The sequence below is a fragment of the Numenius arquata genome, chromosome 8 (assembly GCF_964106895.1).
Source record: "Numenius arquata chromosome 8, bNumArq3.hap1.1, whole genome shotgun sequence".
Lineage (NCBI taxonomy): Eukaryota > Metazoa > Chordata > Aves > Charadriiformes > Scolopacidae > Numenius > Numenius arquata.
The window spans coordinates 25,646,425-25,662,717 of NC_133583.1; the positions used below are offsets into that span (position 1 = coordinate 25,646,425).

Genomic DNA, 16,293 nt, shown 5'->3' on the forward strand with positions numbered 1-16,293 from the left:
TGCTGTTGCAGCATGAAGCCCAGTTATCGACCAGTTTTCCATCAGTAGGTGCATGGGCAAAGCCCACCCTGGAGCACAGCTCCAGGAGGAGTACTGGGCTCTCCTGGAGTTTATGGAGACACACACAAGCTTTACAATGCAAGACAGCGGAGCAGTCAGCAGGTCGCAGCCCATCCGCAGCCCCCAGCCCCTTCCCCACGCACCGTCTGCCTCAGAGGTGGCTTGCTCTGTTGAACATCAGCCATCTGGGCTCGGCCGTGGGCAGCATCCTGCCCTGCCCCTCCGTGGCCATCAAAGGCTGCAGCTCCTGCTGCTCAGCCCCGTCTGGGCTGCTGTCACTCTGCGACCTGCCGCTCTTAGGGACGTGGCTGGGGAACTGGAAGTGGGAGCTCTGCTCCGGCGTCACCTGGCTTGCAGACTGGGGTTGCTCCTCCAGCACAGGGCAGGCGAATCTCCTCTGCTGGGGTCCGCTCTCGATGCCTGGAGGGGAAGCGATGCTCTCCAGGGAGGAAATGCTTTGGTTCCACGCCTTCTGCATATCCACTGGCACGATTTTGGTGGTCTCCGAAGAGACGTAAACAGCCAGATCAGCCTGGTCTCCTTTCCACGGCAGCTCCTTCTCTGCCAAGGTGGGTGATGGAGGGATGATGCAGGGGCTGGGGCAGACGTCCAGGCTGCCTGGAGGGGCAGGAGGAGGGACAGTGAGACACAGCTCTTGCTCTCTCCCTGGGCCCTGCAAGCACTGCAGAACCAACAACTACCAGGTGGCCAGCTGGCCCAGGGATGCAGAAGCCACCAGGAAGCCCAAGTGCTGTCCCTCCAGAGCCACAGAGAAGAGTGATTCTCCCATTCATGCTCTGCTGACTTTGGTTTTGCCCAGGCCAAGGCAACTTTGCTCCCCAGGTGGAGGAAGGACAGGCTACCCAATGGCAGCTGCCCTGGCGTGGGAGACCCAGTGCCTACCAGGAGTTGTCTTTCCCTGCAGGACCTCATCGGTGGCTCGAGCAATGAATACAATCCCTTCATCGTCCTCCCTCTCTGTCTCCGAGCTATCACTCTCCTCCTCCTCTGAGCTGACCATCACCAGGACAGGAGCTGCAGCAAGATGGAAGGAGTTGGTTTGGAGGACGGACACCCGATGGGGGAAGGACTGCACCCATGGGAGAAGGACTTGGTGCTAGTGCAACCATGGGTGCCGTCAGCGGGCAGGCAGGCACAGGGAGCTGCTCCATCCCACCCCACCAGATCCCCTTGCCAGGACCTGCAAACCTCGCCTGCCACCAGCCTTACCTGCCTCCTGCCAGGGGACATTTCTCTGCGTCTTCCCATTGGCTGCATCGCTGGTCAGAGAGATGTTCTTCTGCGAAGGAAGAGGGACTGGCTGGGACCTGCCTTGTGCAAACCCCTAACACCAACCCAGGTGGCCCTGCAAGCCAGGGTAACCCCAGGGACACAGATTCCCACCCCCAGATAGAAGGCAGCTGGCAGTCAGTGGTTCCTACTCCTTAGACATTGCATCTTCATGGCCCTACAGCAAACAGCTCAGCTGCAATGGCTTCAAGAGCCTCCAAACAAGAGAAGACACCCAAGGCTTAATTTATAGCACAGTGCCAACACTTCTGAGCCTGGATCTGCACCGATGTCCAGGCTACTTTATGCTGAGCACTCTTGGAAAACAAACATGGGGTTCCTCCAGGGCTTGGGACCACTTTGCCCAGGGAACAGCCACCCTACAGCAGTGCTGACGTGGTGGGGACATGTGGACATGCAACACCCACATGCTCAGATGCAGCAAACGCAGGACTGAGATGAGATGAACCGCTGGCTCTGGAGCTGCCGATGTCCTGCAGCACCTCAACTAACTCCCAAAGGACCTCACTGGCTGCAGCCTGGGGGAAGCCAAAGCTCAGAGCTAGGAAGGGAGCAGGCATTTGGGGAGCGCTTGCCTTTTTCCTGCCCTTTTCCTTCAGCCTGGCCTTGCTCTTGGAGGAGCAGACATTGTGCTTTGTGGACTTGAAGGTCTCCAGCCGCCTCTTCATGTTCTGCCGGAAGATTTCTTTATCTTGGCGCTCTTGTTTATCTGGAGAGATGAAGTGACGGCTGTAGCTGGCCTTGTACTGGCCGAGGGAGAGGCAAAGAGACACAGGGTGAGCAGCTGACCCCACGGAGCATCCTCCATCCCTGCTCCTCTTGCGGGGGGCTGCTACCCTCGGGGTGAGCCGCACGCCACGGCCGGGGAGTGCTCACCCGCCGGCGGGGCTTGTAGAGGCTCCCTCGCAGAACATGGTGCATGGCAGCGTCCTCCTTGTCCCGGCGGCTCCGTACTGTGTCAATCACCTGCAGGTCCAGGCACGCGCCGCTCCCACTCTCCCTCCTGGGGAGGAGGTGGAGATGATGGGAGATGCTGGGTTCCATGCCCGTACCCCGCCAGCCCCCCGGCACAACCCACCCCCCGGGGAAAGGGGAGGCTTTGGGGGGTGCAGCAAGGTCTGCCCCGGGGTTTGGAGGGATGCTCGTACTCACAGGAGGTTTGTGACCGATGACTCCGACATGGACGTGCGGCTGGGCATGGAGGGCAGCGCCAGCTTGGCGGCCGAAAGCACGTGTCCACCCTGGGAAGGCAAGGCTGGCATCAGGACAGCGGGGACCCAGCTGGGCTGGGGCGTCCCCACAGCCCGGCCAGAGGGGACATGTCGTGGCCATACACAGGGTAGACCACCGCCACAGGCCAGCCAGTTCCTGTCGGGGCCATCCCACCACCCATCCCCCACCATGTGCCCCAACCTGGTCAACGAAGCTGATAGCATCACGGATGTTCAGCTTGTAGTAAACATCCCAGATCTCATCCCGCAGCCTGTAGGCAGATTTCCTCATCAGGAGCTGGCTCAGATACTTCTTGTCGAACTGCTCCCACCTGCCACGAGATGAAGACAAGGGCGGTTTAGCTCCCACCGGGAACCATGGCCGGGCACCCCCTGCCCACGCATGGTTGAGAGTGTCCAAAGCATGGCGAGAGCAGGCTGGATCCAGGAATATGCTGCCAGGGAGGGCAGGAGGGGAGGGGACATGCTGAGCCTTCATCCCTGCCCCAGGGGAAGCCGGAGACCAGCGCGTCTGCAGGAGGTGATGGGAGTGGGACTGGGACCGGCACGGCTGCCCCGCTGGAGCGCTTCCCCTCCAGGAAACCGGCTTTTTCCTATCCTTTTCCTGTTGCCACGATGCAGATAAACACTGCCTAGGCTTCAACAGGGCTGCTCCCTCCTCAGCGCCCAGTGCAGCTCCATCTGTGGGGAGGCACAGGGCCATCGCCACCACCAGGAACACCCCACGGCCCCCCAGCAGCTCCAGCGTGGGTGAGCAATACCAGCTCTCACAGCATCCCCAGCTGCACCTGCACAACCTCTCTCTGGGATGCTTTTGGGACCTCGGTCTGCTGCACAACAGCAGCCAGATGGTTCCCTTCCAGACGGACTGACAGACAGAAACACAGCCTTCCTGGTTCTGCCTACAGCAGGGTGCCCTCCAGCAGGGACCCTGCCATGTCCCCATGGCTGGCGCGTGTCCCCCATCCACCTGATGGCCAGCAAAGGATCCTGGCTAAGACACTCACTTGTCCCGCCAGTAATGGTAGCCGTGGTGTCCCACGATGTCCTCCACCGCTGCCAGAATGTGGTCAAAGGCCTTGAGCGAGGAGAAGAGGGTGAGAGCAGTGGCGAGGCTGCAGGTGCCCCAGGGGTGCCCAGGCCGTGCATCGCCCTCACCCAGCCCCAGCGGTGTGGAGAGCTGGGCAGCCCCCAGCGCCAGCACCTACATGCTCATGCAGCTCCTCGTTTAGCGTGGGCTTGTGGTGGTCGCTGCGCTTCACCTTCAGCCACGTCACCAAGGGTTTGATGGTCAAGCCCTGGAACAGCAGGAGAAGGCAAAGGAAAGACTGGGAGGGCAAGAAGGTGCGTGGCTGGGGCATGGGGAGCAGAAGCAGCATGAAGTGACTGGGGACAGCAGCTGTGCTGGCCACGCACACACCTTCCAACCCGTTTTCAAGTCACCTTTGGTGCTCGGTGCCTCCTGGCACTGATGTACTTTAAGGAGGCACGGAGGACCAAAGGTGGCTTGAAAAGAGGTACTTGCCCCAAGCACACGTCCCCAAGTGCCCATCTGACCCCCCAGGTGAGCTCTGGGCAAGAGGAGGAGGGCACGGTGCCTGTCCTCACCTGCACAATGACAGTGAAGAACACCACCACGATGGTCGTTGCCACAAAGTAGTCCTTGGCTTTCACCTTCGCCCTGTCCAGCAGGATGACCAGGGCGAAGGCTACGGCTCCGCGGAGGCCACCGTATGACATGACCACCTGGTCGATCCTGTCCAGGGGGATGAGGCGGAAGCGGTTGAGCACGTAGGTCTGGAGGACAACGCCTAGGGAAGAAGGAGAAGGAGAGCCTCGGATGCCAACAGAGCCCTGCCTGCTCCTGGGGACAGGGCAAAACCCCAGCCAGGAGCCACGTCTGGCCTCATGCCCCAGCCTTTCTTGGGGGATGCCACTTTTTGGCATGAAAAGAGCTGGATCAGAAGTACAGCGGGGCAGACTGACCCACAGCTCTGAAGAGCAGGATAAAGAACAGGGTGCCCAGCACCAGTGCTGTGTCCCATGCCCACTTGGAAGTGTCCACAGCCGAGATGCCCAGAAACATGAAGATGATGGTCTCTGAACTGCTGGCCAGCGTCTTCATGGTGTATTTGACTGTGGTGCGGGATTTCTGGGAGATGTTGGCTTCCACGTACTTCTTGCAGCAGATCCCACAGAAGGTGACTCTGCAGAGGGACAGAAGGAGCTGGCATGACGCTATGGCGGGATGAGGAGTGGGTCTGCTCGCCATCTCTTGCTGCCCAGCACTGCACCCCTGATTTCCTGGCCGCACCCCTGGGGGCACCCCAGTACTCACGCCAGGATGGAGGAGAGCGAGACCATCTCGGCAGCCAGGTACGCGACGTAGGCCAGGAGGAAGACGAAGAGCGGCTCAATGATGCGCACACGCTTGGTGAACCGCGTGATCAGGGCCAGGAGGAAGGCGAAGAGCAGCCCCACGGCTGTGCCCCCAAGGCTCACCAGGAAGAAGGAGGCTGGTGGGGAGAAGATTCGCTTGCACCTTTGGGATTCACCATGAGTGAGTGAGCCCAGGTCCTGTGCCCCATGGACATGCTGTGCTGGGCTAGCCAAACTGCATGCTCCCACTTGGGTCCCCACCAAGGCATCCCATGGTGATGGCCAGCATGTGCCTGCTCCAGATGACAGCTGGGATGGAGATGACTGAGCTGTGGTGCTCAGTGCCCACCCTGCAGTATGACAGCACCCGTGCTCACCCCCTACACTTCCACGCCGGAGGAAGAGTTGGAAGGGCTGGTGGGGCACATACTCACCTACCCCCTTCACGTAGTCCGTGGCATGGATGTGTGCTGGGCCCAGCTCCACAAAAGAGTTGAAGACCTTGTACAGCACCTGCAGGCAAGGCAAATCCCTTGGGGGAGGCAGGGTATCGTCCTGCCTTGAGAGGGGCAGCCCCTGCGGACAGGATGGACCCTGCAGAAGAGGCATCGCCTGCCCCACATCTGCCAGGTGACACAGCTCATCTCGGCAGGCAAAGTCCCCCCAGGCCAGGAGAGTGGGCCCAGAAAGCATGGCGTGGGTCTGCCCCTGGCTTGGGGATGTCACCTGCATCCTTTGCCCATCCTGGGATACACCAGTGCCCTGACCCACGTCAGGTTCCACTTTAGAGACCCCCTAGCTCCAACTCACCACAGTGACAGCATCGTTCAGGAGGGACTCGCCAAACACAATGATGAAGAGGGTCTCATTTACATGGACCTCTTCGAAGACGGCCAGCACTGCCACAGGGTCCACAGCTGAGATGAGGCTGCCGAAGAGCAGGAAATCCATCAGCCCAGCTTCGACACCTGGATCTGCTGGGACAGAAGGACCAAACTCAGGCAGACCATCCGCCCCAGAGCCCAGATCACCAGGCTGAGACAAGCCTGTCCCTCATCTGCTCCCGGTGACTTGGCCGCAACATCCCAACTTGGAGTGCAGTAGGCTGAGCCCAGGAGTGTCCCCAGACCTCCAGGGTTCACCAGGTGAAGCACATTCTTACTGCAACATGAGGGGAGTGGGGCTTGGATGTCCCCCTTGGCATCCAGGTGCATCGCTGCCCCTCTGGCAGGTAGGCACTGAAGGAGGCTCAGCAGCCCCACCTCAAGTCCAGGCATCAAGCAATTCCTTGGGGCTCAGGAGAGCTCAAAACATGGCCCAGGTGAGCCACAACCAGTGGTTCCAGCCGAGGACAGGGAACGCAGCAGTGAGCAAGCAATGCTAGCCAAGGTCGGCGACAAAAATAGCAAAGACGTGAGTCAGCCCAGTGCCGAGCCCGTTTGTCCTGCACGGTTGATGGTCCTGCCAGAGCACCATTCCCAGGATGCCAGGACCCTGCTCCTGCTACGCTTCCTGGGAATCCATGGCAGGGCCAGGCAGTGGGCTCTGAACCTGGGGGTGCTTTGCACCCTCCGACTCATTTTTTGGTGATGTGGTCCAAGCTGGGCAGCCCTGTGCACCCACCCATGAGCCCGGCCCGCTGCAGCCCCCAGAGCGCAGTGCCGGTGGTGAAGGAATTCCAGAGCGTTCCCACCACCGCGTAGGTGAGGATGGCGCCGATGTTGTCGAAGAACAGCCGGCTGGGCATGAAGTAGCCTGAGTCGAGGACGATGGGGGGCAGAAGGAAGAGGAAGAACATGTTGGGCTCCAGCTGGTACTCAGCTTTCTTCGCCACGGCCAACACGATGCCCCCCAGGCCCAGCCCCAGCAGGATGAGGAGGCAGCTCTCTGGGACGATGGACGTCACCTTTCTTGACAGGTGGAAAACTAGAAGGAAAGGAAGAATGAGAGCATCAGCCAAACAAGCACAGGGACAGAGGATCCCAGATCCACAAGTTCCATGGAAGGGTTGGCTGATGCATGACGGACCCCAGGGACGTTGGTACTCCCTTAGGGAGTACCTAAGGCTGCTTCGTGGCCATTTGCGTGCAGAAGACCTTCCAGCTAGTACCCAGGTCAGAATTTCAGGTCCTTGACTCTTTGAGATCTCCCTCTCCTCCCCAGCCACTGTCTAATAAGCCACTTTGCTTTCCTTGGCCTCTGGTATCCACACTTAAAGGACAAAAGCAGCCAGCGAGCACATTCACGGTGTCACAAGCAATGCCAGCTGCTGCTCAAGCGAAGGCCTCCTGATTCACCAGGACACGTTACCCCACTCAGAGACGAGGATGCTCAGCCCTGGTGACGTCGGGGTGACCTTGTTTGCAGCCTTGTCTGAGCAGGCAGAGGGAGCAGCAGGCGAACCACTGCAGCACCAGGCAGTCGGCCGGTCTCCGTGCCAGAGCACCGGCTGAACTACCTGCATGCGAAAAACAGGGGCGCGGGAGCTGCGCATTTAGCGATGCTTTGAATAATCAGCTTATTCCCTGCGAGGTTCGGAGCAAATCTTAAACTGCCAGGGAACAGGGTATGGGGTTTTTTTTTAAAGCAAGCAGAGTATGCCCCGGTATTCATCCCTCAGCGATGTGGCACTGAGCCTGCAGCTCGGGCACAAGCCAGGGGGACACTATGCCAGCCAGCACAAGGGGACTCCTTCCTCCAGGAACCCAGGTAATCCCAAATCATTCCAGCTTCCAGCTGTGCAACCCCCCATCCCTGCGGATTTCTCCTCCCTAGCGCAGGGTGCTGTATTTTTACTATCTCCCCACCCAAAAGGGCAGTGCTTGGGGACAGGCTGCGGAGGGTCACAGCAGTTTTGCCCGCCCCACTGCTGAGTTCTGCCATCGCCTGTGACATCCCGCCCAGCTCTGTAGCATGGCTTGGCCATCAGACAAAGAAACCTGCTTCTGAGGAGTGGGTTCCTCCAGGCACTTCCAGAGCCACCTCTGTCCTCGAGCACCCCGCAGGTACAAGGGACATCAGAGCAGCCTCTGTGCCGTCACTTGGCTGCAAGCCCAGCCCTGCTGCCAACCCAAACCCCAGTCCCTTAAAGCCCTTTAGCTGGAGTGAAGGTGCCCACTGCTTGTGCCAAGTCATCCCACCAGAAGGAAAGCTGTGCTATGGTCACACGTCAACCCGTAGGTCACTTGGCTTCGTCCCTCCTTAGGATCCCCCATGGACAGAGCACAGCCCTGCCTAGCCCAGGGTCCCGTCTCCAGTGGCACAGACCTGGAGAGGAGCCCAGGAACAGGCAGTGCTTCAATACTTGGCTTCTGTGTCTCTGTGCCCTTGTCATTCTCCTCTGAACCTGTCCCAGTCCTGCTCTACCCTTTCTGGAACCAGTCCCAGTGTCCCTGAGATGGGGACACCCTGGGCACTGAGGTCGCGGACTCCTGATGTTCTTCCTTTCTTCTTTCCTAGCACCTTAGTTGATTTGCTTTCCTTCACCGCCGCTGAGCACTGAATTAGAGGAGATAACTCAATGTCAAAGATCTGGTTCCTAAGCAGATACAACAGCTTTGAGCTCACCACCGAGCAGGCAGGTGAAGGGACACTTCTCCTCTCATTGAGACCTTCACAGTGACTTGTGGTGCTCCTTGGCACGGTGAACCCTGTCCATGCCATCCTGGTGAGCCCCGGCACTGCTCCCCTGCCATAATGCGCTGGGAGCACTGCCAAAGCCAGCAAGGGCAGAGCGGTGAGCACTGGGGCGGCCTGACCTGCAGCTCGATCACCAACCACCTCAAGGGGAAAGAGCCGCAGAGCACCCAGGACCAACCCTCTGCCATATTTCTGCAGCCAAGCACCCTGGCCACAGAGCCCATGGCATCCACCCTCATCCCCAGCCGCCTCCGCTCACTGCCAGAGGCTGCCATTCATAAAATCATAGAATGGTTTGGGTTGGAAAAGACCTTAAAGACCATCCAGTGCCACCCCCTGCCCTGGGCAGGGACACCTCCCACCAGACCAGGTTGCTCCAAGCCCCCTCCAACCTGGCCTTGAACCCCTCCAGGGATGGGGCAGCCACAGCTTCTCTGGGCAACCTGGGCCAGGCTCTCACCACCCTCACAGCAAAGAATTTCTTCCCCACATCTCATCTCAATCTCCCCTCTTTCAGTTTGAAGCCATTACCCCTCATCCTATGGCTCCCCTCCCTGATCCAGAGTCCCTCCCCAGCTTTCCTGGAGCCCCTTGAGGGATTGGAAGGGGCTCTAAGGTCTCCCCGGAGCCTTCTCTTCTCCAGGCTGAACGCCCCCAACTCTCTCAGCCTGTCCTCACAGCAGAGGGGCTCCAGCCCTCCCAGCATCTCCGTGGCCATTCAGATCACGGTCATCATCATTCAGCCCCGGAGGCGGTGGCCCTACAGACACCACAGCCCTCCAAGCAAACTCCACCAAAGCCCGGAGAAGGGCTGGCCGAGCTCCAGCCCAGCCGAATTCCTGCTCAGTGACCGCAGAGCCCTGTTCACCCCACGCCAGCCCGGCGAAGGCAGCGCCGGTGGGCGAACGGCGCTCGCTCAGCGCCTGCGGCAGGTTGCGAAATTGCTTCCCGCCCACGGGAACAAGGCTCTGAAGTTTCTCAAGAAGGGAACGAGGCGTCCAGCCCCTTTCTGCGCACTCGGGAGCATTGCCAAGATCCCCGCTCCCCTCTCCGGCAACCCATCTGCACTCCCCGTGCTGCAGAGATACGCCCTTGGCCGACTGGAGAGCCCACAGAGATGCTATGGGGACATGGGGACATGGCTCCCGGCTGTCACCCGTCATTCTTTCCCGCGAGCCAAAAACTTGGGCAAAGAAGGGAGCAGCATCGATGGGAACGACACTGCTTGTCCCAAAATCCACTGCCAGAGAGGGGATGGATGCTGTCACACACACACCCCCCCCCCAACAAATGGCAGCACACGAGCTCCTCTGCGCCGCAGGGGAGCAGCCAGCAGGGACGGGTGGAACGAGCTCTAATTTTACATGCGCCAGGCAAGATTTTCAGCATCTAAAGGTTCCCACAGCAACAGTAACTCAGCCACATGTGAATTAACTTCAGAACCATAATCCACACTCAGGCATCCATAATACAGGATTTGCCATTGGGAGGACTCGGGGCCAAAACCTCCTCCGGTGCTTTGGGAACGGCGAAACACCTAAACCAAGACACAAAGAGCTGGGGACAGAGGTGATGGTGCAAGGAGAGGTGGTGCAAGTGCCCCACGGGGATGCTGCTGGGCTGAAAAACATCCATTTGCTGGCAAAACCCCCACCCACGGGGCAGCCGTGGGTGAGAAGCAGGTTTGGGGCAACCGTCATCACTTCCCTCTTCCCCACAACCCGCTCACGTAGATCTGTGCTCTGACCAAGGACGGAAAAGGGCAGCAAAGCCCGGATGATGCCTCGCTGGGCAGGAAGGCAACACCCAAGCCAGTTTGTCCCCGCCCCGGGTGTTTGCAGGCTCGGGGGGGCACCCTGGCATCGTGACCGCCTGCGAGAACAGAGCCCGCAGTGTCACTTCCCCATCAGCCGGGGTGCGGGGCCGCTTCCTCCCCTGCAGTCACAGGGCTGTGAGATGGCAGCCCAGCGCCGCCGCTCCTCTGCGCCAGCTTACGCCTGGCCTCCACGGTCCCTCCCGGCCCCCGACACCCACCACCTCCAGCTCCATCTCCTCCATGGGCTCCCCTCCACCCTGGGGACCGCGTGTGCCACATCCGGGGACCCCCTCCCTGCCAGGGTGCTGCCCACAGCCCTGCCTCCAGGTCTGGGCTGCAAGTATCTATCGGACCCATCGGATGCGTTGATCCCGGAGGTACCCACCACCGGGGCTGTGCCACCCAGATGGAGAGGGAGGGTGGCCATCAGCTCGCCTCAAGCCTGGAAGAGCATGGTGGGGCTGGGGGCTTGGGAATGACCCCAACTTAGGGGCAAAGGGGAGCACATCAAGGGAAACCCACACAGGGAGCAGCTCCGAGGAGACATTTGAGAGAAAAAAAAATATAAAGCCAGGGAAAGGAATCGTCTCTCTGATCTTCTGCAGGTAGGAGGTGGCACAGCTGCAGACAGAGGGCTGGATTTTTAAGCTCACGACGCCCTTTAATTCATTCCTCGCGATGCTTTAGGCCTCCCTTGTGAGAAGGCCAAGGAAAGAGAGGAGCGCGAGGTCCACAGCGCTGGTTTTGATGCTGCTCGGGACAGGCAGAGGCCAGCCGGTGGTCACAGCTGTAGCTGTCCCCTGTGTACCGACAGCTGCTGCTGGTCCCCGGCGGCTCAGAGACTCCCCTGCTTATCTCCAAACCTGCATTTCTTGAGCCGGCTCCAAACTAAGAGGATGCCTGTACCCCGGCAACGGGGAGCTGTGCCCACATCGGGGCCCCCCAAGGAGGAAACCTGCCTCAAGGTCATGGTCTCGTCCCCTGAGCCCAGCAGGGACACCGCAGGGGACCAGGCCCTGGGGACTCTGCTGGGCACCCGCACATGGGTGTCCCCTCCCCGTCACCCAGGGTGCTGGTGGGGGGCACAGCCCTGCGGCAGCTCACACACGTCCTCCCCGCACCTTCCCACGCAGCCTCTCGCGGCGGAGCCTCCCCTCACCTGCCTGGTCCCATGCTGGGGAGCAGGAGAGCCCGAGGCCGTGCGGACCTGGGGTGACCCACCGGAAGGGACCACAGGCATGGACCCATCCCCAGCCCTTCCCAGGGGCTGGGGAAGGATCAGAGCTTCCAGCCCTGTTTGGTGGCAGGTGCAATGGCAGCCTTTGGGGCACGGGACATCCTTGCTGGACATCTCAGCTCCTCTCCTCCTCTTGAACCCTCCCTCCTCTGCACCCACCCGTCCATTCCTCCTGGGGAAAAGGGGACCGGGCCCCTGCATCGTCCCTCGGGCTGTACCTTCACCTCGTCACCGCTTGCCATCCCACAGAAGGGGACGGAGGACGTGGTGAGGGGTCACGCCAGGCCACCACAGCCCGGCTGAGGATGGTGACCAGCCAGGCTCCGGCCGTTTGTCCCCATGACCCGTGTCCTGGTGTGAGGTGGCACCCCTCACCCCGGATGCCCCCGCACCCGCCGGGGATGCCGCATCCCACCCTGCTTGCCCCGGGGGTGAGCGCAGCTGCTCCCGGAGCCCCGGGGGGAACCGGGGAAGTGGAAAGGGGGGGGGTGGGTACGGACGGACACACACGACAGGAACGGACACTCACCGATCTTGGCCAGGCTGGCCACCAGGATCCAGGCGGCCACCAGGCAGGGCGCCTGCACCTCCCGCCACTGCCACCGCAGCAGCTCGGCGCCCTCCGGGGCGGCGGGGCCGGGGGAGGCCGCCGGGGGCTGCATGGCTCCCCGCCGCTCCCCGCCGCTCCCCGCCGCTCCGCCGCGCCACCGGCCCCCGCCCGCGTCACGCGCACGTGGGGCCGCGCCGGCCCGGCCCCCCCCCCCCCCCCCCCGCAACGTCCCACGCCACGGGCTCCGCCCGCCGCAGCGGCCTCCCCCCCAGCCCGGGTCCCCGGTACTGCCCCGGGTGCCCGGTACTGCCCTGGCGGTGCTCGGCATCGCCCCTGCAGCCCCCTCCGCCCCAGCGCACCTGCACCCGCTTGGTCCCATCCCGGCCCCCCTGCGCCTGCTCCGCTCCCCCCTGCATCACCCTGCCCCCCCCCGCCCTGTACCAGTCCCCAGCTCCCACCCAGTGCCCCCTGCCCCCTGCCAGTCCCCCGGCTCCCACCCAGTGCCCCCTGCCCCATGCCAGTCCCCTGGCTCCTGCCCAGTGCCCCCTGCCCCCTGCCAGTCCCCCGGCTCCCACCCAGTGCCCCCTGCCCCATGCCAGCCCCCTGGATCCCGCCCAGTGCCCCCTGCCCCATGCTTGTCCCCTGGCTCCTGACCCGCTCCCCCCTGCATTACCCTGGTGCTCCCTGACCCGTTCCAGTCCCCCTGCACTTGTCCTGGTCCTCCCTGCATCTGCCCCAGTCCCCCCTGCATCACCCTGGTGCCCCCTGCCAGTCCCCTGGCTCCTGCCCAATGTCCCCTGCCCCCTGCCAGTCCCCTGGCTCCTTTCCCAGTGCCCCCTGCCCCATGCCAGTCCCCTGGCTCCTGACCCACTCCCCCCCGCATCACCCTGGTGCTCCCTGCCAGTCCCCCGGCTCCTTCCCCAGTGCCCCCTGCCCCATGCTTGTCCCCTGGCTCCTTCCCCAGTGCCCCCTGCCCCCTGCCAGTCCCCTGGCTCCTTCCCCAGTGCCCCCTGCCCCATGCCACTCCCCTGGCTCCTGCCCCAGTGCCCCCTGCCCCATGCCAGTCCCCTGGCTCCTACCCAGTGCCCCCTGCCCCATGCCAGTCCCCTGGCTCCTGCCCCAGTCCCCCCTGCATCACCCTGGTGCCCCCTGCCAGTCCCCTGGCTCCATCTCAGTGCCCCCTGCCCCATGCCAGGCCCCTGGTGCCCACCTGGTACCCCCTGCATCACCCCAGTCCCCCTCCCCCTGCCCTCCCCTGGTGCCCCTGCTCTGCCCGAGTCCCCTCACCCTGGTTCAGTCCTCCTGCACCCCCCGGATTCCCAGTCTCCCCACCCCATCCCCCTCCCAGCCCAGCCCCTCCTGCTGCCGGCTGAGACCACCCATCCCTGCCCCAGCCGCTGCCTGAGCACCAGCCTGGGTGCACCCCAGGGGAGCACCTATGGTTTCTGGGTCCCCCTCACCTCCCCAGCCCCTCTCAGGCACCCCTAGAAGCTCTCACTTGCCCACTGACCCTGGGCCACCCCCCCTGCTCGTGGGGTGCCCTGTCTCCCACGTCCCATCCCTGTGGCTCCCAGATCCGGGGCCCCATGTCCCGGGCGGGCAGCGATGGACGCTCAGACAGTCCAGGGAGCAGGGATGCCGCTTGGCAGGAGGCAAGAAGGGACACTGGCAGAGTGCTGTCAGCTGTGTCTGTGTGTCCCTGGAGCCAGGACAGAAGGACACCTTGGTCAGACCGAGCCCTCTGGCTGGTACTGCCTATGGGGCACCCTCAGACATCGAGTGTCAGCCAGAGCCCGCTGGAGTGAACTCCAGGAGACCTCCCCGGCATCACCTCCCAGTATCACCTCTTCCCATCTCTCTGACCTGGCACAAGTATGCGGAAAATCTTTTCCAGGGGAAGAAAACAGCTGGGGAAAGCAGCCTGCTGCTGCCACCCCCTGCCAGCTGGCTCCCGCCGGGAAAGGCAGCGCGGGAATGGCCTGGCAAGGGCTGGCGCGGAGAAGAGGTGCCTCCCAGACCGGTGCTCCCCCAAATCTGCTCACGCCTCACTCCTACTGGGAGCCCAGATGCTTTGTGCCGAGTCCAAGAGCAACGAGACCTTCCATGTCCCTAGTCCCATCCCCGGTGCAGCCAAAGCCCTCCTGGAGGTCCCGGCTCTGCTTTGCATGCTCCTCCTTTTCAAGCCCACCATAGCCATACACAATCCATCTTGGATGCCCTCATTAGCATCAACACCTTGGATGCGTAACAACCTCATCGGCATCAACTCCAGCCTCGGTGCCGGGGTGGAACCACTGCACCCCTGGCTCCAGGCTGCCCAGGGCAAGGCAGCTCATCCCTCCTCTGCCTTCCCCCTGCCCCAGAACAGGGAGTTTCATAGAATTGTAGAATCACAGAATGGTTTGGGTTGGAAAAGAACTTAAAGACCATCCAGTCCCACCCCCTGCCCTGGGCAGGGACACCTCCCAACAGACCAGGTTGCTCCAAGCCCCCTCCAACCTGGCCTAGAACCCCTCCAGGGATGGGGCAGCCACAGCTTCTCTGGGCAACCTGGGCCAGGCTCTCACCACCCTCACACCAAAGTTCTTCCCCACATCTCATCTCCATCTCCCCTCTTTCAGTGTCAAACCCTTCCCCCTTCTCCTAGGGCTCCCCTCCTTCATCCAGAGTCCCTCCCCAGCTTTCCTGGAGCCCCTTGAGGGACTGGAAGGGGCTCTAAGGTCTCCCCGGAGCCTTCTCTTCTCCAGGCTGAACGCCCCCAACTCTCTCAGCCTGTCCTCCCAGCAGAGGGGCTCCAGCCCTCCCAGCATCTCCGTGGTCTCCTCTGGCCCCGCTCCAACAGGTCCATGTCCTTCTGCTGTTGGTGGCCCCAGAGCTGGAGGCAGCACTGGGGGGGGGGTGTCTGCTGGGGATGCAGCCCAGGATGTGAGGGGCTTTCTGGGCTGCCAGTGCACGTTGCCAGGGCATGTGGAGCTTCTCTTCCACCTTCTCCTCAGGGCTGCTTGCCATCCAGCCTGGATTTGTGCTTGGGTTTGCCCTGACCCAGTGCAGGACCTTGCACTTGGCCTCGTTGAACTTCATGAGGTTGGCATGGGCCCACCTCCCTTCAGCACAGGCTCCCACCTGTGCTCCACTTCACCTGGGGTGAGCAGCCCCACTGGGCAGCCTGGAGCATCCCTCATGCCAGAGCATCCCAGTGGAGCATCCCCTCAGAGCATCCTTCTGGAGCATTGTGATGGTTTGAGAAACCCACAACAATTTATTGTCATTTAGACAATTATTCTCTCACCCGATGACCCCTCCCCACCCAGGAAGGGGAATCGAGGAAAAACGAGGAAACATGGGGATTGAAGCATACATAGATTGAATAGGATAAGACTAAATAACTAACATTAATAGCACTAAAGAACCAGCATTGATCCCGATACCAATATAAAACACACTGTCCCCAGCCCGTCCCATCCCAGGGAGCCATGCCCTCCCCGCAGGGACAGCCAATGTGGGACACTGCGAGCGCTGCGGCTTCGGGAGGAAGGGAAGGGCTCAGGGCTCCGGCACCGGGGCAAGGAGTTCTCAGGATCCCAGGCATCGAGGAGGGGAGAGAGAGAGAGAGAGAGAGAGGACTCCTCAGCAAAGTTTCTAATTTATACTGAATGTGCCGTTCATGGTATGAAATAACCCTGTTGGCAGCTTGGGGCAAGTGCCCGGGTCTCGCTCCTCCTCGTCCCCGCTCCTGGGGAGCTCGAAAACACTGAGGCCTTGAAACCCGCACCCCGGAGCTGGCTGTAAAGGGAATGTTGTCACCAATTCAGACACCAGAGTCTTCTAAAAGTGCAGTTTTCCCAAGCATTAGAAGAGAAACTAGTCCTGTGTCGCTTAAATCAGGACAAGCATCCCCCTGGAACAACCCCCAGAGCATCCCCGTGGAGCATCCCCCCGGTTCACCCCCCCGGAGCATCCCACCAGAACATTCCACCAGATCACCCCCGGGATCACCCCCCGGAACATTCCCCCGGATCACCCCCCCGGAGCATCCCCCCGGATCACCCCCCGGATCACCCCCCGGATC

At 61.7% G+C, this 16,293-nt stretch overlaps 1 protein-coding gene across 1 annotated transcript; it reads right to left on the bottom strand.

The window, feature by feature from the left end:
- Positions 1 to 211: 211 nt before the first annotated feature.
- On the bottom strand, positions 212 to 12,336 carry SLC9A5 (solute carrier family 9 member A5). Its single transcript, XM_074151444.1, has 16 exons — positions 12,204 to 12,336; positions 6,606 to 6,908; positions 5,793 to 5,959; positions 5,417 to 5,495; positions 4,942 to 5,119; positions 4,590 to 4,810; positions 4,212 to 4,414; positions 3,812 to 3,901; positions 3,611 to 3,681; positions 2,785 to 2,914; positions 2,524 to 2,612; positions 2,248 to 2,374; positions 1,947 to 2,117; positions 1,291 to 1,360; positions 964 to 1,095; positions 212 to 678 (listed from the first exon to the last, which is right to left on the bottom strand). Exons 1-16 carry the CDS (start codon positions 12,334 to 12,336, stop codon positions 212 to 214), a joined length of 2,631 nt encoding a protein of 876 aa, XP_074007545.1.
- Between the last annotated feature and the right edge of the window lie 3,957 nt (positions 12,337 to 16,293).

What these genes read in the sequence shown, in the direction of transcription:
- SLC9A5 (XM_074151444.1), bottom strand. Translation starts at nt 12,336, where the DNA reads ATGCAGCCCCCGGCGGCCTCCCCCGGCCCCGCCGCCCCGGAGGGCGCC. An exon ending in TCGCTCTCCTCCATCCTGGC is followed by an intron (nt 4,811 to 4,941) that starts GTGAGTACTGGG and finishes GTCCCTCTGCAG; the next exon opens with AGTCACCTTCTGTGGGATCT. An exon ending in CCTGCTCTTCAGAGCTGTGG is followed by an intron (nt 4,415 to 4,589) that starts GTCAGTCTGCCC and finishes CTTCTTCCCTAG; the next exon opens with GCGTTGTCCTCCAGACCTAC.